Here is a 22,796-nt window from a genome sequence, read left to right as displayed (position 1 = left end):
TTTTCTTTCTTTTGGCTGTGTTTGTTCAGGGGTTTCAACAGTGGTAACATGTATCTCTGTGTCACACAAATTCTTATTCAAATTCAAATTTTTAAGGACCACAGGTTAATGTCACTATGACGTCAAACATGCAGATGCATGGCTCGTGCACCCCTGTGTGCCTCTCTGCCTGTAATAACGTGAAATGCTATCCAATACTTATGATGTAAAATGGGAAATACAGCACTGCTTTTTGTCACAAAGGTTTTGCACATGCTCGAAATTTTGAGATGTTGCATCTCAGCAGCTCGTACAGTCTTGTTGCACTTAGGCGCTCCCCGGGCGCCTAATGGCGACTTCTGCTCCTACTGGCAGTTAGGATGGGTTAAATGCAGTAGACATATTCATTGTGCAGGGAACATGTTCTTCTGTGCATATGACAATAAAATTCCTTTCAATCCTTAGTCCATACATGGTGCATACCATATTTGTAGTGCATGGCTGTGTTAAGTAGTTAATTTGCTTTATTTTTGTCCTCTAATGAAATGATATGCAAAACTCTTTATGTGAAGAAGTTAGATTTAATCGAAATGTGTAGCACCAAGCCAGTTGAGCCCTTTGATTGAGGTTTTGGTTTGTGTGCCATCTGAACAGTGACACACCTGCAGGGTTAAGTGAGGGCTGAGGTTTAGTGTGGAGGAAGACGTTCAGTCAGTGCCTGGGACGTGTTGGCTGCGTGCACCAGTGGGTTGTCGTGTTGTTGGCATCTGTCTATTACTGTTCTGCTTTGCTCAGACTGAAACTTCACTGAGAAAAGCCCAAACTCGCTTCACTGCTCTTGTTGTAGACAAAACCAAAGGCATGTTTGGATTGCAGCGGACGTTCCCACATCAGCTGAAGACCATGTGTCACTTGCTCACCCTGTATCCGCTGTCCTCCCATCACACCCCACACCAGTGGAATTTCAGATTGAAGATAAAGAGGTTACGTGCAGCACATCAACACAGACGATGGTGAATAAACGAACAATAAAATGATGTGGAGGAACGACAGGGAAAGAGAGTCATAGTGTTCTCCTCTGTGCTGAGAAATACGATGTCTGACCTAAAATGTCACACAATCAATTTTTATTTTTGGTTTGGAGCAGAGTTGGCATGTCTCTATGCAAGCAGGGTCATTCTTAAAAAACAAATTAATAATTATTCTTAGAAATAATTGAGTGTGGAAATTCCCTGCTGCTGGTCCTTGCTGTCAGAATGTCTGTGTGAAAATTAGTCTCTAAATCCAGTGTTAATTAGAAACTGTGAATCATGACACTGTCCAGGAGGTTTAGCGAAGTAAGAACTTCTAATAATTACGGGATCAGACACCAAAGTTGAACAGCGGAAAGTCTAAAAATGATTCCATCATTCAGCAGGAAAGAATCTTCAAACTGAATGGTTACTCATTAGAGTGCACCCCTTCTGCCAGGGTAACATTTAAGTTTTCTGTCGTCTCTGTTCCGTTCACCATCCCTGTGAAGTCCGACACTGACGATGGCCCACAGGAACCTGACAGGCAGCTGCAACGTGAACTGCGGCTGTAAGATCCATGAGTACGCTCCGGTCTGCGGTTCTGATGGCATCACATACTTCAACCCATGTCTGGCTGGATGCAGCACCGTGGGCAACGACAGCACCGGCGTGAGTCATCACACAGACAAAGGTTCAATTTATCACAAAGAATTCATGTTTCCCTTTGCACATCACGCCTGAGCCCTTAAATCAGCAACTTATGCGTTCTCATCCTTGAACTCTGAAAAGTCCCTGAACTGTCCAACACAGCGGCAACATCAGCTGGGAAATAATAACACAAGGCAATGCTGGTGTTCTTTGCTCACATCCTTCACAACATCGGTATCACATTCAAGGAGCAAGTTAATTTATTTTCAGCTTTTTAGTTTGGCTCCAGCCTGTTTTCCTTTAATGAAATGAGCCCCAGTCGTTGTCCATTTATATTAGTCATTGAATGTTACTGAATGAATTCATGCACCTCCTGAAAGCATTGTTTCATTAATGTCTGAATCAAGTAAAAATAAAGTAAAAATAAATTTGCCAGTTCCAGCTTAAAAAGCAACAACTTTAAAATCAGTATTTTGAGGTTTGGAGCGTTAGTTCAGCAAAATAAAAACATTAGAATGGGATCTGTTGCATTGTAGGAAATTTTAGGAATTTTTTCCCCATTTTATGGCATTTTATGACATGAAAAGCTCATCAAACTAAAACAAGGGTCATTAGGTGATGACATATTCCCCCGGTCCCCACAAATCAATAATACAAAGGGTACAGAGTAAGTATGTACCTCATGGTTCTCACTTGCCCAGAAAGAAATGGGCTTCCCTGAACAGAGCCAGGAGTGGAGTAGGCAGAACCAGAAATAACCTCCTGAAATCGGATCGGGTGAACTCAGCCGAGTGCCCATGTGGGAACCCTAACCAAACCATGCAACATATTCTCCATGATTGCGAACTGGGTACAAATGTCACCCAACAAGACCTATATGAAGTCAACAAGAAGCATTAAACTGGTTGCAGTACTGGCAAGACAAGATATGATGATAATTCTAAAAAGTGTCATTGGATCACCCAAATACGCATTTATGCTAAATATGAATTAAATTGGTCAACTGGTTCTTTAGCTGTTGCACTGACAACCGAAAACAAATGGACGAATGGACGTGCTGATCCTATTTCATACCAGGGGGGATAAAAAAGAATTACAAATTATACAGAATATGTTGAGGGAATTTACGGAATTAGTAGTGCTGGTCTTAAAGCTACATTGTACAGGATTTAGGGGTGTTTATTAGTTGATTAGAATGTGCATTCATAACCTTCCATTCATTAATGTCTCTGCAACAACAACAAATCGATGTGTTTTTATAAGAGTAGAAGGAGTCCTTCTTATCTACACGGGAGTGGGCCCCTTCATGATGGTCACCATGTTGGACTGCTTGGTAAAGCAGCCTAAAAGGGACATACACTCAACAAAAATATAAACGCAACACTTTTGGTTTTGCTCCCATTTTTTATGAGATGAACTCAAAGATCTAAAACTTTTTCCAAATACACAATATCACCATTTCCCTCAAATATTGTTCACAAACCAGTCTAAATCTGTGATAGTGAGCACTTCTCCTTTGCTGAGATAATCCATCCCACCTCACAGGTGTGCCATATCAAGATGCTGATTAGCCACTCTGAAAGGTGCAGTTTTGTTTTATTGGGGGGGATACCAGTCAGTATCTGGTGTGATCACCATTTGCCTCATGCAGTGCAACACATCTCCTTTGCATAGAGTTGATCAGGTTGTCAATTGTGGCCTGTGGAATGTTGGTCCACTCCTCTTCAATGGCTGTGTGAAGTTGCTGGATATTGGCAGAAACTGGTACACGCTGTCGTGTACGCCGGTCCAGAGCATCCCAAACATGCTCAATGGGTGACATGTCCGGTGAGTATGCCGGCCATGCAAGAACTGGGACATTTTCAGCTTCCAAGAATTGTGTACAGATCCTTGCAACATGGGGCCGTGCATTATCCTGCTGCAACATGAGGTGATGTTCTTGGATGCTGGCACAACAATGGGCCTCAGGATCTCATCACGGTATCTCTGTGCATTCAAAATGCCATCAATAAAATGCACCTGTGTTCTCGTCCATAACAGACGCCTGCCCATACCATAACCCCACCGCCACCATGGGCCACTCGATCCACAACATTGACATCAGAAAACCGCTCACCCACACGACGCCACACACGCTGTCTGCCATCTGCCCTGGACAGTGTGAACCGGGATTCATCCATGAAGAGAACACCTCTCCAACGTGCCAAACGCCAGCGAATGTGAGCATTTGCCCACTCAAGTCAGTTACGACGACGACAAACTGGAGTCAGGTCGAGACCCCGATGAGGACGACGAGCATGCAGATGAGCTTCCCTGAGACAGTTTCTGACAGTTTGTGCAGAAATTTTTTGGTTATGCAAACCGATTGTTTCAGCAGCTGTCCGAGTGGCTGGTCTCAGACGATCTTGGAGGTGAACATGCTGGATGTGGAGGTCCTGGGCTGGTGTGGTTACACGTGGTCTGCGGTTGTGAGGCTGGTTGGATTGTACTCCCCAAATTCTCTAAAACGCCTTTGGAGACAGCTTATGGTAGAGAAATGAACATTCAATACACGAGCACAGCTCTGGTTGACATTCCTGCTGTCAGCATGCCAACTGCACGCTCCCTCAAATCTTGCGACATCTGGGCATTGTGCTGTGTGATAAAACTGCACCTTTCAGAGTGGCCTTTTATTGTGGGGCAGTCCTAAGGCACACCTGTGCACTAATCAGGTGTCTAATCAGCATCTTGATATGGCACACCTGTGAGGTGGGATGGATTATCTCAGCAAAGGAGAAGTGCTCACTATCACAGATTTAGACTGGTTTGTGAACAATATTTGAGGGAAATGGTGATATTGTGTATGTGGAAAAAGTTTTAGATCTTTGAGTTCATTTATATTTTTGTTGAGTGTACTTACTGTGCCTTTTGCCCACAGCCAGAAGATGTAAGAAAAAAGAGGACTTGCTACCTATTCACCTTTGACTGGTTGCTCTTGCAGGCGAACCAGTTTGAAAACCTTATTTTTGTGAAATTTGGGATCATGTACAAGAGAAGGCAAGACAGCATGAGCCCTTGTCCCCAAAGATGTAAAAACGTGAACGAGAAACAAAATCGTGACTGGCGACGGTATCATACAGTCTGCAACCTCACCACTAGATGACACTAAATCCTACACACTGTAGTATTAAAGTGAAACTTGCAATAGTTATTTTGCCGCTTTCTGAATGTGTCACATGCTTATGTGGGATGCTAATGTGTGCAGATGAGGAACTATACAGACTGCGGCTGCGTGCAAAGCAGACAGGTCATTACACCGTCATCTGGCAGCCAAGTCAACCAGCTCCAGCTGGTCATTGTCAAAACCTACCTGAATGAGAATGGCTACGCTGTGTCAGGGAAATGTGACCGCACCTGCAACACACTCATCCCCTTCCTCATCTTCCTCTTCATCGTAACTCTCATCACCGCCTGTGCGCAGCCCTCTGCCATCATTGTCACACTCAGGTACGAGGTAGCTTCAACCAGACACTCTCATTCATTTAACACTCGTCATTTTGAACTCGTGTAAATGGTTTCTCTTCTCACAGGTCTGTTGATGAGCAGGAGAGGCCATTTGCTCTCGGGATGCAGTTTGTTTTGCTGCGGACGCTCGGTAAGTTCCCAAATACCTGTGTTACGTAGAAAGTGGTTAGGACTTCCTGACTGATGTCAGAGTAAAAAGAACCATCGTGGGCCACAAATCTTGCAATTCTTTAAACATTTTTTCACTCGGATGTTGTTATTATATTCTTTAAAACAGCCGGCCTTTCTAAACGCAATCTCAAGAGCAGTTTTCTATGATGACAAGTAACAAAGATAGAAATTCAGAGCCTTGGTAGCTTATAGTCATTCATATGTACTGCAGTTCAGCCACCACAGGATAGCACTATAGTGTGAGGAATTGATAAGTTCTGTATAGTAGATACGTTCACCAATTCTTTTAGCTTTCACAAGCCAGGATTTGTTTCTATGAGCTATGCATAGATAGTCCTGGGCCCTCACTTATCAACCGTTTATACACACAGATTTGTGCAAAAGCCGTGCATACAAACATTTCTATGCAGAGGTTGCAGTTTTGCAACTTGTCCTTAGGAGTGTCTATAAATATACACACAGCCCTGACCATTTGTAAGCATAGCATCTAGTAGTACAACAGGTAAACTGCAACTAGAAAACATTACTGCCATCATAGCATGCAACCTCATCCACATATGCTCTTTATTTCCTGAATTAATTAGGACACAATGAGTAATTACAGTAAAACACGCCTAACGGTCATCATATAAACCGGATATTCACACTCACCGGACAAAAGCAAAAGTCCCAATGCTTTTGTATTGTTTTCCATGTAATAAACACCATATATACCGGATTTTGTATAATGGATTTTTACTCACATCAGACAAAACTTCCTGTACGATTGCAAGGCATTTCCATTAAAAACCCCTCGCATGTACTGGACAGAGCAGTCTGGACGTGCCCAGTAACAGAGGCAAGAAATGAAGTTATGCAGTACGCACTGACACTCACCGATTCAAGAAAAGTGGGTACTGTATTTCTGTGATTAAAAGACCAACTGTTTATTTTTTTCAAACCATACTCAGACACGGGACTTTGTTGTCTGCACTGTAATATGGTGTTAAGTTTCACACATATCCTTGGGTGTGGCAGACCAAAGACCTTTAGATCACAGCCTCACCAGAGCCTGAGGCATCTGCTAAATTGAACACGGCCAAAGCTGTGATTTGCCACTTTTCCGCTTTCACTCCTTCCTCTCCCATCATATTTTTAAAAGTTTTGCAGTGCGCATACTGATTTCATTTTCGATCATGAATGAGATACATTTGTCAGAATAGTCCGCAAATATGACCAACTTCACAACAACAAGTCAGAAAAAAGACGCTCAAATAACCCGCAATTCATGGAGGAAATTGTACACCGTACCTTTGGTTTGGAGTTTGATGATTGTATGAAGAAGCTCATTGAGGGACAAATTAATCCAGACAAAGCTACTGTCCGTGTGGCAAAATGCATAAAGACGTGACAGAGCCACGGAGTTACAGAGCTGCAGAAGCATAAAGCAGGCTTTAGGGTTTTAAGGTACCACTCCGGAGCGAACGTAGAAAAAGTGTGACTCTTCCAAATGTAATCTTTTTAATGCACATAATGTCTGGCGCTTATTTAAGGCAAAGTTTTGAGCCACTCAGTAAATGGGGCAGGTCCTGATTCAGGATTCCCCGTTGATCGTTCGGTGCCTCCTGACTGTAAGTAGTCCGTTACAGACATATAAGGGTTTTTTGTCTATTTTATATGTATAACGGATTTTGTACGTTTTATACATATAATGGATTTTGATTACGTATAACGGACAAAATTTGCTGGTCCACCTGAATGCGACTTTTACTGTATATCGAGTTACAAATAGATGTGTAGCTTCATTAGTCAAAACCTTCAAAATACACCTGTGTGACCTAAACAACAGCTTTTGACTCATCAGCAAGCATCTTGATCTCCGAGTGCTAATACAAGACAAAATTCAAGTAGTTTCCCTCCTGTAAATTTGTATGAAAAATGGGCTCACACTATTTCATTTCATGAGGAGAAATTTTATCCTAAAGAAGAGAGCAGCACAGTGATGTCACAGGATTGCCACAGTTTCTGGGACAACTGTATTGATCATTAATTGTCTACTTATTCTGTTAATTGGAAGGTTTTATGATGGTTCTTATGTTGACCTTGTTAAAGCTCATTAAAATTATGTCCATAAATGACAGTGATGTCTAAATTGAGAAGTAATGTGTGACAGCATGAGTGATGGTTCTTACGAATGATGAAAACAACAGCGAACTGTTGGAGCTCTGAAGTCCAAAGAGCTATTAAAAAAACAACAAAGCTTCCCAGTAATGAGACAATATATCTTCCACTTTTCTTGTCGGCACATCTCCCATGATGCACATTGTGCACATTGTGTCTTTTTGTTCTTCTCTCCATCTTCTTTGTTCACACACCACAATTTTGGTTGAATAAACACTTTGAACTTTGTATAAATATGGAAAGGATTCAGTGTTAGTAAATGCTGCCACTTAATGCTTCACTACAAGTGCCGCTGACAGATCATTATCTTGACAGAAACGGATCTCCCAATTTTGTAGGTACTTTTATTGATATGATCTATTCCAGCAGCATGTCACCAAATCCTGCTTTTATAAAACATCTAAGGTTTGGTTTCTTGACACTTTTAGTTCCTTTAGTGTTTAGTAAAAAAGTAATAAGAAGACAACATTGCCACCTGGTGGTAGAGTGCATGCATTGCAGCATATTTCATTTTCTATTGCAATCAGATTTTAACTCAGTAATCATAATTCTTCTTCGCAGCCTACATCCCCACGCCCATCTACTTTGGTGCTGTCATTGACACCACTTGCATGTTGTGGCAGCAGGACTGCGGCGTGCACGGCTCATGCTGGGAATATGACGTCACCTCCTTTCGCTTTGTCTACTTCGGCCTGGCTGCCAGCCTCAAGTTTGTAGGCTTTGTCTTCATTTTCCTCACCTGGTACTCAATCAAGCACAAGGAGCTGCGAGCGGACCGCTGGCGCCAGCACATGGCACCTCTGGGCACCGTCAGTGAGCTCATATGCCACGCAGGCGGCCAGAAAAACCACGCCCGCACCCGCTCCTGCCCCATGGTCATCTCACCCCGGCCTGACGCACCCACCGCCCTGCTGCTCAACCGTGGTCACAGCAGCCTCAGTTGCCCTGGTAATGCCCTTAAAGCAATAACCCCACCCATCCTGTTGCCACACAACCACAGAGGCTCTGCCCACATCTGTGAACACACCTAACCTCCCTCTTGGGGATCATTGCGACATGTGCCTTTGTGTTTCTGCCCCACACGGTCTGCTGTACACCAGTCAGACACCAGGTGGCACGCCAAGGCTTCTGCAGACACATGTGTGCTGACTACCCTTAAAGGGCTGGTCATTGTCGTCAATGGTAACAGGAAGATTGAAGAAGATCCAGGTCTTCTTCATTTCTGAGAACATCGTCTGCTGCAGCCACAGGTCAGTCCTCCTCCATGTGGAGACGTTCCATGGTGCTACTGTTAAAGGGCAGGGCATTAAACCACTGACCCGTAGGAACAGACCGATGACTCAGACGCACCGTCTAAAGCACAACTGACAAACTGGTACTATGCAAGATCCTGTGTACAGCTCCTCGATATTTTACCTCTATCATTATCTGCATCTCTGCACCGTTCAAACACACGTTGTCGGCTGAGCTGTGAACTCATCAGCCCCCATTTGTATTTGAGTCATTCCACATGTGTAATTAGAATCGACAGAAAGCTCTTTTAACTCTTTTCTTTTCTTTCTTTCTTTGTAACAGTGCCTCTCTGAGGCTGACCGGCCAATTCAGTACAAACCTAGTTACCGAAATCCAGTCACTGTCCGCTGTGTTGAGCGAAAAAAGTTCTAGTTTGTTGCTCTCCGATGTTGATATTGAATCAGTACGCGGTGATCCGTGTCTGTGGCAAATATTTAAAGCTGACAAGCAACCAGTGTTGCCATATAGGACGTCTACAAAGCTGTAATGTCTTTAAAAAACTACTTCATAATATTTAAAGACATTACAGCAATTTAGCCAAGTGAAAAGTAGTCAAATAATTCTTCTCTAAATACGTGCTGAAACTACTGTATGTCCTGAAGATGAGATTGTACCCCAAACTGGAAATGCAAAGAACAGATGCGTAATTCAATGATTTGTCTGAAGTGTTGGAACATATGACAGGATGAATCGTTTTGTATTGCAAAAGCTTCTTGCTTCTCCATTATTAATGGTCACCAGATGTACATAATGTAGTATTTAGCAGTTTTAACAATTAGAGTCACCAGCATGTGAACAAGTCCTACATCATCAGTGATGCATCTCAGATTAATTCACAGCTGTGTGGCACCCTCTAGTGGACAGAGTGTTGATTGTGTGAAGGCCAGAGAACATTGTCATCAGACCTGCAGTTTTTTTGGAATTATTTGTTAAACGATTAATTCTTAAACCTACAGTGTGCAGGATTTAGAGGTCTTTATTGGCAGAGATGGAATATAACATAAATAACCATCTGTTTATTAGTGCATAATTACGACGCAATGACAAATCTGTCTTCATAGTCTTAGAATCAGTCCATCATATCTACATGGGAGCACGTCCTCACCTCATAGAGGCCGCCATGTTGCAGCACCATGTTGATAGAGCAGCTCAAAACAGACATATTTAGTCTACTCTGCACATTTTACAGCCAGCCGGAAGAGAAGAGCTGCTCCCATCCACACTGTGTGCTGGTGCGAGTGCAGGCTAACAAAAGTTGAGAAATGGAGGATCACACATATATTCCTTATCACAAGAGAAGGCAAAGGAGCACGAATTCCGTTCGCTCAACAAGAGAAAATCTGCAAGGAAAAAAACTGTGACCAGCAACGGCGTAATTCAGTTACCTCACCTCGAGATGACACTAAATCCTACACGCTGTGGTTTTAATCACTGCACTGAACCCAGGAGGCCTCAAGAATTCCCCTTTGATTTGTGTGTAAACATGTTAACTTTAAGTCACTCCACAGATGTCATATTATGTCATATTATGTCTTGCATTTAAATCTTGACCTATCTCGGGAATGCAGATTCCTTTGGTTCGCAAAAGTACTACTTGTGATTGTTTCTGGTAGGCTCTCAGTTGTCCGGTGGTTTCCATAGTATAGAAGCTGAATCTTCGACTGGACTGGGTTGCTTGACATGAGGACGTTTGCTTCAAATCACAGAAGCTTCCTCAGCTAAAATTCTTGCTCTGGTAGTGTTGCTTCTGTCTTGACTCTTGTAGAGAAGAATAACCAGAAGCCAACAAAAGCTGGAGTTTTTGACCTAACCATTGGTCATTACAGTACAATCTATACATGGAGCGAGTGAGAGAAGACAGCCTTGATGTCGTTCACAGGCATCTGTCCCAGTCACTGGTTCAGATATGTCGATGACACATGGGTTAAAATCAAGCACAGGAGGTCGAGGACTTTACAGAACACATCAATTCGGTGGATTCCAATATCAAGTTCACACGGGAGGATGCCAGAACAACCATTTAGCCTTCTGGACTGTGATGTTACGATTGGAGAGACCAGGCAGCCCCAGACAGAGGTTTACAGAAAACCCACTCACACTGACCAATATTCTGCTCTTTTGCTCAAACCACCCCCTTGAACACAAGCTTGTGGGTGATCAGGACTCTTCAACACAGAGCCCTACAGGTGCCCACAACTGCAGAGGGAAGGGCTAAAGAACAACAACTTGTCCGGAAAGCCCTCACAGTATGTGGGTACCCACGATGGTCCCTGGACAAAGTGCAGAAGTCCCAGAAACAAGAGACCAGATAGACAGGAGACGGAGACAAGAGAAGAGGAGTGAAAAACTGTAGAATTTCACATAGTGAGGAAAGTTTTCAAAATTAACTTTCGACCAGATTCAGATGATTATTTAAGAAGCGGTAAAGGCAGTGGGTAATTTTATTGTAATTGCTATGTCGTGTCTGAAATGACATATTCACAGTGTAAATATTGACAAAACAGACAAGACACATAGTTTAGAAGCATATTTATGAATGAACAGAGACATTGTAGCTTAATTAAAAAAGTAATAAGAATTAAAGCTGCACAACTAAGTAAGATTGTTCATGAATGGTCGACTTAATCTTCTTGATGAGGGTGATGGTTTCTGTTAAGAGGATGTAATGGAGTTATGCTGAAGTTTTTCTGCCCAAAATGCTTTGTATCTCATGATTCTCTGCCCTCCCTTCAGTGTTTTGTATATAACGACAGTGTACTGTAACATTATTTGCTCCTGTGGGTTTAAAGCCAAATGCAGTCTGTACCAAAAAAAAAAAACACTTTTACATTCATGCTGCATCTGTTTCAACACAACCTGAAAAATGATTTACAACACTGTTAAGATTTTAGTTTATTTTCTCTATTATTGTTTTGCAGATGACATCATTAAAAAAAAACAAAAAACAAAAAAAAAAAACTAAAAACGGTTGCCACTTCAATCCTGCTACAAGTTGGGGATTTTACAGCTGCTGACTTCAGTGATTCACGTTCTTGTTGAATGAAAAAATTAAATGCACATCACAAAGGGAGGATGTTTAGGTGCACCTGTAGAAATTTTCAATGTTTTTTTCATATAAACAAACGTAATGTCCCAATTTAATCCTGTAATTACTGACTAGATGTGCAGCACACAAGTATATGCCTATTGAAAAGCAAAATAAGAGTTTGACCAATCAAGGTGCTACATTCCATTCTTACAGCTAAGATCATCCAATCACATTGCTGCATTCTATTGCCACATCTAGCATGCCTGAAGCCGTGTCTCAAAGAGATCACTAGCAGTAGCTGTTACCTGTTGTTGACTGTCTGTTCTTTCTGAGCTTTTTATCACAAATTTCTAAGATAAATAATATGCGCGAAGTGTCGTGCAGCAGCGCAAAGCTCACTCATGGTACAGGGCATCCTAAACTGGAAGTGCCAATTTTCAAATCCACAGTAAAACAGGAAATGTTCAAATGTCAAACACTTCTACTACGTACTTGTCTAAAGAGTTCATGTCTATGGATTATTTGTGCCAAATGTGATGCTTGTATCACCATTTGCAGGATTCCACTCTCAATTGCCCCCAAACGTATTGTATCACTTGGTATTTCACACATTTTAATTTGTTTATTCCATTTCAAATACATTTTTTTTTCTAAAATTATCTTCCTTAACTCAAACTGAAAGCAAATCTCTACAACTTGATATAAATTAATAAAAAATATAAATTCCAATAAAAAAAAAAATCCAAATAAAAATATAAATTCCTGATGAAGTGGTGTAGAGGAGGATTTTCTTAAAAAGACGACCTGAAAGTTCAGCTACAATTTGACAGCAAGCACATCTGAGATGAAAGCCTAGATTTGATGTTTTGGTGAAAGAAACTTTTGTATTTCTTCATAATTGATGAAAATAAAGTCCAAGACATATTCAGTGACTTGGAAATGTTCATATTACCATCCCCTGACTTGTCTAAAGAAAACTGGCAATAAAACTGATTATTATTTACAGGTTTTATCAAGTTTTAGAGATTTGCTTTCAGTTTGAGTTTGAGGAAGATCATTTAAAAATTTTTATTCTTTATTTTTTGTATTCTTGTATTAAAATGGCAATAAACAAATTAAAATGTGTGAAATTCCAAGTGTTGCAATACTTTTGGAGGGCACAGTATCCTAACCTTATGATGAGTGCAAAATGAGTGTGGTATTTTTTTGTTTAAGAATGTTTAATTTTCACTGTTGCTGCACTTTGTGTCAAATCATAGTCATATCGTATATCATATTGATATGAAAATTCAGTAAGGTATTATCTTCTGTTATACATTTCAAATCTAAGGTGGAACTCTAATAGTGTTTACTAAGGTACACATAAATATCTTAAAAAAAAGAGAGAGAGAGTAGAGACACTTAGGTGCCTGGTCTTGAGAACCAGGGATGTTCGGTTGAAAAGCTTTTTTATCCCATGGGAACTCTCCCTACCCACCCAAGCAGCTCAAGAATATGGACAGCATGTATATAAGTGACATTTACATGACAATTTATATGACAATATTGAAATACGATAATTTGGCTATATTGTGCAGCCCTACTGTCAACTAGCTGAAAACTATTAATAATAATTTACATCTACATTAAAAAATGCTTAAAGTGGCAGGGGGTTAAGAGGGCTGTAATTGGGGGGTCAGCTGAAAAGCAAAAAAAGGTCAATCAGCTAAGGTGGATTAGAACTTTTGTGGTACACCGCACCAACTACTGGACAGGAAGAACCTAGCAGTTGATGTGACTCACTGATATCAAAATGCAGCTCTTTTCAACCAGACGTGTGGTGCCATGACACGTCGATCATCTGTGTCCAATCAAATTTCAGGAGAGTCCAGTGCAACCGGGGCCTCCACGCTCTAGCTCCACCCATGCCAGGAAGTGTTCAACATTTGATATTTCCTGTTTCATTGTGGACTCAAAATTTGGCACTTCCTGTTTCAGTATGAACTTGCCAGAGTTCGCACATGATTCCATGAGATCTTGTCTGTCAATCCAGGAAATGTTGATCCAGGAAGTGTTTGACATTTCCTGTTTCACTGTGGACTCAAAGTTTGGCACTTCCTTTTTGGGACTTCCTGTACCATGAGCAAGCTTCACGCCGTTGTGCGTCGCTTTGCTCGTATTAACTTTAACAAGTGGAAAACAATTAATACTCTTCACTGAGAAATTATGTTTTTGTGTTGTGCACATGCACACTAAGTGTTGGTTGGATGTCCCAAGAAGTAGGATGACATGTTAGGACACCAGTCATAATTTTGAACTAGTGCGTTGCCTGTGGGGATCCATGGGCTCTAAATTGGGTAGTATTTATAAAATAGATAGCTGACATTTTTCAAGAGTGGTAATAAATGATACATTTTCTCAAACAACAAAAGCATATCAAATGGCAAATATCAGGTCTCGCCCCAGTTTCTCCATGTTTGAAGGTACACGAACACATGCACACACGTTCACAGAGGCCACTCCATTTTAATATATAGGTGATTTACTGCTCCCTGCTGGAATGATGTGTGAATCCAGAATGTAATTATCAAGGTCCATTGTTCACTGTTTGTTACTGAATATCCTAATTTCTCCAAAAATATAGTCCTATAAACTTTGTTTTAGCAGCGTTCATGCTTGACCCAAAATACATAAGCATACCAAACGGCGAATGTCAGTTCGTCCCAGTTTACTCCGTGATCAACAGTTATATGCATGCATGCACATACACAGAGAGCACTTGGCTTTTAATAGACTGGCACCCAAGCCACCATCATGAAAATTCACCACCCTGTCTGCCAAAGAATATGTTAAGATAAACCTACGCTATTGGTTCGCCTGTTAGCTGTAGCTTGTATGGTACTATGAGATCTATCTAGAAAAGTTAAATCTGCCATTTCTGAGGAAAGACTTCAGAATGGAAGCTGCTTACACTTGAACTGTTTGTGTCAAGTTAAAACAAACTGAAAAAAAACTGGTTTCATTTACTTTGTTGCTATTAGTTTGTCTATTTATTTAACTTATTTATTTAATCTTTTACACTCAACAAAAATATAAACGCACCACTTTGGTTTTGCTCCCATTTTGTATGAGATGAACTCAAAGATCTAAAACTTTTTCCATACACAATATCACCATTTCCCTCAAATATCACAAACCAGTCTAAATCTGTGATAGTGAGCACTTCTCCTTTGCTGAGATAATCCATCCCACCTCACAGGTGTGCCATATCAAGATGCTGATTAGACTCCATGATTAGTGCACAGGTGTGCCTTAGACTGTCCACAATAAAAAGCCACTCTGAAAGGTGCAGTTTTGTTTTATTGGGGGGGGGGATACCAGTCAGTATCTGGTGTGACCACCATTTGCCTCATGCAGTGCAACACATCTCCTTCGCATAGAGTTGATCAGGTTGTCAATTGTGGCCTGTGGAATGTTGGTCCACTTTTTTCAATGGCTGTGCGAAGTTGCTGGATATTGGCAGGAACTAGTACACGCTGGAAATGGTGATATTGTGTATGTGGAAAAAGTTTTAGATCTTTGAGTTCATCTCATACAAAATGGGAGCAAAACCAAAAGTGTTGCGTTTATATTTTTGTTGAGTGTACTTTATGTTAAACTGCTGTGAATGACTCTCTTTATTTTCAGATGTACTCTATCAGAAATGTTTTCCTTTAAGGCCATGTGTATAGTGGGATTTCATTCAGTAAACCTTTTGCCAGGGTCTGGCCCCCACATCAAAAGGTTTTTCACTTCAGCCCAGCACACCTGACTTGGTTATGGGGCTGTTCTACAGAGTGCCATTCCTTCCTGTTTAAGCCTGAATAGCAAATCGGGGCACATTTTGAAGCATCACAGTAACTTCAATCAATCAATCAATCAATTTTATTTATATAGCGCCCAAATCACAACAAACAGTTGCCCAAGGTGCCTTATATTGTAAGGCAAGGCCATACAATAATTACGTAAAAACCCCAACGGTCAAAACGACCCCCTGTGAGCAAGCACTTGGCGACAGTGGGAAGGAAAAACTCCCTTTTAACAGGAAGAAACCTCCAGCAGAACCAGGCTCAGGGAGAGGCAGTCTTCTGCTGGGACTGGTTGGGCTGAGGGAGAGAACCAGGAAAAGACATGCTGTGGAGGGGAGCAGAGATCAGTCACTAATGATTAAATGCAGAGTGGTGCATACAGAGCAAAAAGAGAAACACTCAGTGCATCATGGGAACCCCCCAGCAGTCTAAGTCTATAGCAGCATAACTAAGGGATGGTTCAGGGTCACCTGATCCAGCCCTAACTATAAGCTTTAGCAAAAAGGAAGTTTTAAGCCTAATCTTAAAAGTAGAGAGGGTGTCTGTCTCCCTGATCTGATTTGGGAGCTGGTTCCACAGGAGAGGAGCCTGAAAGCTGAAGGCTCTGCCTCCCATTCTACTCTTACAAACCCTAGGAACTACAAGTAAGCCTGCAGTCAGAGAGCGAAGCGCTCTATTGGGGTGATATGGTACTATGAGGTCCCTAAGATAAGATGGGACCTGATTATTCAAAACCTTATAAGTAAGAAGAAGAATTTTAAATTCTATTCTAGAATTAACAGGAAGCCAATGAAGAGAGGCCAATATGGGTGAGATAGGCTCTCTCCTTCTTGTCCCCGTTAGTACTCTAGCTGCAGCATTTTGAATTAACTGAAGGCTTTTCAGGGAACTTTTAGGACAACCTGATAATAATGAATTACAATAATCCAGCCTAGAGGAAATAAATGCATGAATTAGTTTTTCAGCATCACTCTGAGACAAGACCTTTCTAATTTTAGAGATATTGCATAAATGCAAAAAAGCAGTCCTACATATTTGTTTAATATGCGCTTTGAATGACATATCCTGATCAAAAATGACTCCAAGATTTCTCACAGTATTACTAGAGGTCAGGGTAATGCCATCCAGAGTAAGGATCTGGTTAGACACCATGTTTCTAAGATTTGTGGGGCCAAGTACAATAACTTCAGTTTTATCTGAGTTTAAAGCAGGAAATTAGAGGTCATCCATGTCTTTATGTCTGTAAGACAATCCTGCAGTTTAGCTAATTGGTGTGTGTCCTCTGGCTTCATGGATACATAAGCTGGGTATCATCTGCGTAACAATGAAAATTTAAGCAATGCCGTCTAATAATACTGCCTAAGGGAAGCATGTATAAAGTGAATAAAATTGGTCCTAGCACAGACCTTGTGGAACTCCATAATTACCCTTAGTCTGTGAAGAAGATTCCCCATTTACATGAACAAATTGTAATCTATTAGATAAATATGATTCAAACCACCGCAGCGCAGTGCCTTTAATACCTATGGCATGCTCTAATCTCTGTAATAACATTTTATGGTCAACAGTATCAAAAGCAGCACTGAGGTCTAACAGAACAAGCACAGAGATGAGTCCACTGTCTGAGGCCATAAGAAGATCATTTGTAACCTTCACTAATGCTGTTTCTGAAATATGATGAATTCTAAAACCTGACTGAAACTCTTCAAATAGACCATTCCTCTGCAGATGATCAGTTAGCTGTTTTACAACTACCCTTTCAAGAATTTTTGAGAGAAAAGGAAGGTTGGAGATTGGTCTATAATTAGCTAAGATAGCTGGGTCAAGTGATGGCTTTTTAAGTAATGGTTTAATTACTGCCACCTTAAAAGCCTGTGGTACATAGCCAACTAATAAAGATAGATTGATCATATTTAAGATCGAAACATTAAATAATGGTAGGGCTTCCTTGAGCAGCCTGGTAGGAATGGGGTCTAATAGACATGTTGATGGTTTGGATGAAGTAACTAATGAAAAATAACTCAGACAGAACAATCTGAGAGAAAGAGTCTAACCAAATACCGGCATCACTGAAAGCAGCCAAAGATACGATACGGCTTTGGGATGGTTATGAGTAATTTTTTCTCTAATAGTTAAAATTTTATTAGCAAAGAAAGTCATGAAGTCATTACTAGTTAAAGTTAAGGAATACTCGGCTCAATAGAGCTCTGACTCTGTCAGCCTGGCTACAGTGCTGAAAAGAAACCTGGGGTTGTTCTTATTTTCTTCAATTAGTGATGAGTAGTAAGATGTCCTAGCTTTACGGAGGGCTTTTTTATAGAGCAACAGACTCTTTTTCCAGGCTAAGTGAAGATCTTCTAAATTAGTGAGATGCCATTTCCTCTCCAACTTACGGGTTATCTGCTTTAAGCTGCGAGTTTGTGTGTTATACCATGGAGTCAGGCACTTCTGATTTAAAGCTCTCTTTTTTAGAGGAGCTACAGCATCCAAAGTTGTCTTCAATGAGGATGTAAAACTATTGACGAGATACTCTCTCACTTACAGAGTTTAGGTAGCTACTCTACACTGTGTTGGTATATGGCATTAGAGAACATAAAGAAGGATCCTGATCCATCTTTGTCAATCTTGAACAAACTTGATATATGCAGTAGTTACAAACATCATCTGCACCAGATTTGAAATCAGGATCCAATTTAACTGTTCAAAAAATTTCATCCCAATTCTAGAAATCGTTAGTACGGTTATGTGTCATCTTAATGGCTTCAGTCATGTTCAAACCTATTTAAATGTGTATTCTAGTAACTGCAGCTTGAAAGTAAGAATTGGGGTAAGAATCTGAAGCCGAAGAAGCATTTGTTGTGGTTTTTGTTCAAACCTGAACAGCTCAAGCTCATTTTCTTTCATTTTTGGTAGGTTGCCAGGTCTGCATTTCATAAGACAGCCTGTTAGGATGCAAGCCAGATTAAAGTTTCATCCCAGTTTCGCACTTTTTTGTATTGTGGGTGATCGTAGTACAACAGCTGCCCTGAGGAAAACCCTGTTAATAAGCAGTCTGGCTGGTTCCTGCCTCCTCCACTAAGGTGCAAAAGGAAGCAGGTACACATTGGCAAAACAGGCAGAAATCTGCCTGTTTTTTAGAGTGATGTCATACATAGGAAAGAGGGGCAAATTTAAAAAAAGTTTTGGCTGCATTTTCTTAATTTTTGTTTTTTGTAACAGCTGCCAAATTCAAGCTGATGTATAGGACTGTTAAGCTCTGACGTAACGCATCACGTGATAAATCTGTTTTCGGGTCCAAACAAAACATTTATGGTTATGTAAAATGATGAGATTCATTTCATAAATGGTCGGTACAGCGTCAGCAATCAAAACAAAAAGGCCAAGGTAGGCAGCCTACCTCAGTTGTAGTCACTTCTGTTTGTCATCGACTGGAAATCTATAAAACGACAGCTCCGGTGATGTTTCTGACCTATTGACTCGGTCACACATCCGGGAACTCTGCCTGTGAGGTCTTAGCTTCAAAAGCAGCTCAGCTGATGTAGACGACCAATGTCTACAAACAGCTGACAAAGCGTGCATTTTTATTGTTTGGACCCTGAAGTTGCAAATCACGTGATGTTACGTCACACTTAACAACCGAATGGGGCACCATGGTCTTGTTTGAACCCTGCGTGATATCATGTGATTTGACCACTTACAGGAACCTCCGCTACCATTGTGCAATATACGTATACACAGCATAACTTCACACAGGTAAATAACGGTGTACTGTTTTGTTTTCGGCTGCAATGACTGAAGCAGTCGCGAAAAGTGTTTTTTTTTTTTTTTCCTTTTGCTTCCTAGTGGAGAAGGGAACACAAAGCGAGTGGAGACGTTGTGTCCGTGTTAGCCTACACAGCTAACCAGAGCAGCTCTGTTCTCTCGCTCGCAAAACCACCTTGACATGTTTGAGCTTCGAGTCCTAAACAAACTGCAACACATGTCCACTTTCTCACCGCATTGTCACTTTTTCTTTGCATTTTCACTTTGTTTGCATGTAATTTGCCCAAAAACCCATTGAAAATGCTGTGGTTGGTCCCCCAGAAGTAGAGAAATTATGTCATATGCGTCATATTTTACCCCTTTAACACCCACCCCCAAACGAGACTACGATGCCCAATTACTTGTATTACTTACCTTTAATTACAATGGTGATCAAGCTTTTTGCAGCAAATAAGGTTTTTAGCCCAACACTTGGGCTAAAAACTATTTATGAATATAATTTTGTGCGGTAAAAAAATGAACATACATAAAAATGAGCACAGCAGCAAATTAAACAATTCTTCCAGCAGAGGAGGAGAGAACCAGCCAATGCTATAAACAGCTCACATCTGTGTGAACCAATCATAAGTGCCCCATGCAAAGAGCTCTCCAGCCAATGAAATGGAATAACTCGCTGCTGATTACTGGTCTCCTTTTCCACCCTAGCAGATGAGGCGGAGACTAGCCAGATTAGCAGCGGGTGAAACAGGAAGAGTAGGATTACATGCGGGACATGTGACCCTTAACCTACACTGTCTAAATTAAATTAATATCTAGAAAGTGTGTGGCTTAAGTATGCGCACCTTTTCACAACTCATTTTAGATGAGCTTTTTGATTCATTGACTAGTTCTGGTTATGTCAAATTTTTAAAAAGATATAAAATCTGTATGGTTTTTCACTTTAAGGTTAAAGAGTGCATTTTTCAGGTTTTTGTCCGACTAAAAACCCAGGAGTTAATAGTATTTATTTTACTTTGGACGTACTCATAAGGGGCAGGTAGAGAATCAGTAATGCCACGCAGAGGCTGTCTGTTCTGAGCACCTCTGAGCTGCTGTCCAAATGTCTGCATGACGTCTGGCAGAAGCAGTCACACTTTAACCTTTTTCAGTCTCCTTTGGTCAGTGTTCACACTGAATTTATTTCACAGATACTCTGAAAGTTGAGCTCATCTTGCTTCCTCAGGAGCAGAAGTCCAGTTGTTTTTTGGGAACACCTAGTTTACAAATGCCTTGAATACTTGATATTTGTCATTCAAAAAAACTAATAAAAGGTGAAACAATGTCTGGATTATTGTGTTCACTGTGACATTAAGGCACAAGTGCAGAATGAATCTGTGAAACCATTGAAGGGAAAAACATACATTTGAAGGGCTTTATTTTTTAACAGCTTCATGGCTTTCCAGAAACCAGAGTTGTTTCACCCACCATCAGGTTTTTATAGAGTCAGTTCTTAAAAACAAAACATCTGGATCAATCCTGGATAGATTCATGTGAACTAGTGGCACCAGATGTCCTTAAATTATCATTCTTTGCATATCTAACTAATGCAAAACAGTGACAGTTACACTGCTGACAAAAAAACAGGATGAAGGGATAATAGTTCAAATAAATTGGCCGTGTGCAAAAATAACACCAACTTACACAAACAACAATTTCTATGTGCTGGTGATTAAAATTTTACGTTTATTTGTTAAAAATATTCTGGATTTTTTTTTCTTTTTGAGGATCAGATGCATTTGCTTCCAGAGGCATCAACCTGCCTGTTTTTAAAGTTTACTAAACATTTAAATACTGCCCTGTGATTGTCTAAACGGATACTACAAGACAGAGGTAACAAATAATTTCACATATAGTCAAGTTTATATTATACAAAACAACGTTAAACATGCTAGTCATAGCGAAAACAGTATGGCATCTTCAATTCTGTAACTGAGGAGTGGCGGTTCAGTTTTTGAAATTCATGTCTTAAATCTGCTTTCACATTTTTCAAAGAAACAGTTGTGAGTCACGTCATGACATGGAAAAGCTGAAAAGTGCATGTGTGATGGTTATGTACCTGACGGAGTAGATTAAGTATGAATCGTTTCTTTGGACACTTCAGGTGCAGAAATGCTTTCACCACTCACTTGTCTGTCATTAAAAACAATAAACTATCAATGATATTATCTGGAACAAGTTAAGCTGCATTAAGGCTTTTTTAAAAATTTTGTAAATATATATTTAAAAAAACAGTACTGTTTTCTAATAAATGGAGGCACCTGTAAAAAAAATAATTTTAATACTCATACAACTCTGAGGTGGCATCACTTGCCTTTTGGCAAGCTCATCCAATCACTGTCTCTATGGTGACCAGCAGCTCATTGGCTGGCCATGCATCCGACTCAGAGCGTCTGACTGGAGCGTTGAGACCCACTGCCGTCGTAGTCCAAAGTGAGCGGCAGCACCACCCTGACACTCTGTGGGGCGCTGGTCTGTGTTGTGGGGGGGCTTATGGGGGTACTGGTTTGCCCGTTGGGCCTGAGTATCTGTGGTGAGAAAGGGATGTAGCCTTGGGCCTGGAAAATGTCCTCTTCATCCTCAGGGTCTAAGCTGAGCCTGCCTCCCTGCTCTGAGCCGCCTCCCATGCCGCGTTGCAGGCCGGGCTCCAACCGGGCCTGCAGGCTGTTGTGAGTGCGCAGCAGGCTGTTGTGTCGTGTCTCCAGTTCTGTCAGTCCATTTCCACTGAACAAGTCTGCCTCTCCGTCCATCTCCTCCAGTTGTTTGGCCTGTGTGTCACTGTGGACATAAGCCTCGTCTTCGTTTGGACCCACTGCCATCACTGGCGATGCACCAGGTTGGTCGAGCCGCCTCTCCGGAAGGTCATTAACAACATATTCCAGTTTGCGTTCCAGTGGGTGTCCAGTTGAGGCTGGTCCCGATGCTGCTGTGCTGGGGGCGGGGGTGGTTAGGCGCTCCTCTGTCACCAGGCCAGGCCAGAGGTCTGTGGCTGAGCCCAACTCTTCTCCGCTGCCCTCATGTAGACCTCCACCCCCGGCCCCGGAGCCCAGCTCTGGCAGGGTGGAGTCGTTGGGCTTGTGAGTTTGGTTGAATTTGTTAAAAATGTGTTGCAGTGCAAACATGTTATCTACATCCTTCCAGAAGTTGGCCCAGTTATCTGGACTGGGGCTGAAGTCAGGCCTACATTCATAAAGGCTTTCGTTTAGGCTGTACAGATCCTCCAGGCCCTGCCAGTTCACCACCTCCTCCGTCAGGTTCGGCAGCTTAACCCTGTCGTCCGTCCCATATCGGCTGTGTGCTGTCAAAGACAAACAGAAACTGTCAGCATCTCGTGCACAACAGACGGGGAGGTGTGGTCACGTGCATTCACACCGC

General features: G+C 41.4%; 2 protein-coding genes across 6 annotated transcripts in view; one reads left to right on the top strand and one right to left on the bottom strand.

Annotated features, from left to right (window-relative positions):
- LOC117510259 (solute carrier organic anion transporter family member 5A1) overlaps positions 1–9,250 on the top strand; it is a 168,215-nt gene extending 158,965 nt beyond the window's left edge. The window contains exons 8-11 of the mRNA XM_034169897.1: positions 1,502–1,661; positions 4,885–5,126; positions 5,210–5,274; positions 8,037–9,250. Coding sequence (XP_034025788.1) covers positions 1,502–1,661; positions 4,885–5,126; positions 5,210–5,274; positions 8,037–8,506 — 937 coding nt within the window. The 3' untranslated portion in view covers positions 8,507–9,250. The remainder of the gene's footprint in view (positions 1–1,501; positions 1,662–4,884; positions 5,127–5,209; positions 5,275–8,036) is intronic.
- A 12,377-nt stretch (positions 9,251–21,627) lies between these two features.
- Positions 21,628–22,796, bottom strand: part of sulf1 (sulfatase 1) — a 96,639-nt gene continuing 95,470 nt past the window's right edge. For 2 of the 5 annotated variants that reach the window (XM_034169860.1, XM_034169891.1), the window contains one exon: positions 21,628–22,719. In XM_034169860.1, coding sequence (XP_034025751.1) covers positions 21,806–22,719 — 914 coding nt within the window. In that variant the 3' untranslated portion in view covers positions 21,628–21,805. The remainder of the gene's footprint in view (positions 22,720–22,796) is intronic. The other 3 variants (XM_034169868.1, XM_034169876.1, XM_034169884.1) reach the window with 3 other exon arrangements.

Source organism: Thalassophryne amazonica, chromosome 1, assembly GCF_902500255.1.
Source record: "Thalassophryne amazonica chromosome 1, fThaAma1.1, whole genome shotgun sequence".
Taxonomy (NCBI): Eukaryota; Metazoa; Chordata; class Actinopteri; order Batrachoidiformes; family Batrachoididae; genus Thalassophryne; species Thalassophryne amazonica.
Note: the sequence above shows the minus strand (reverse complement) of the source record. Positions and strands in the feature narration are given on the sequence as shown.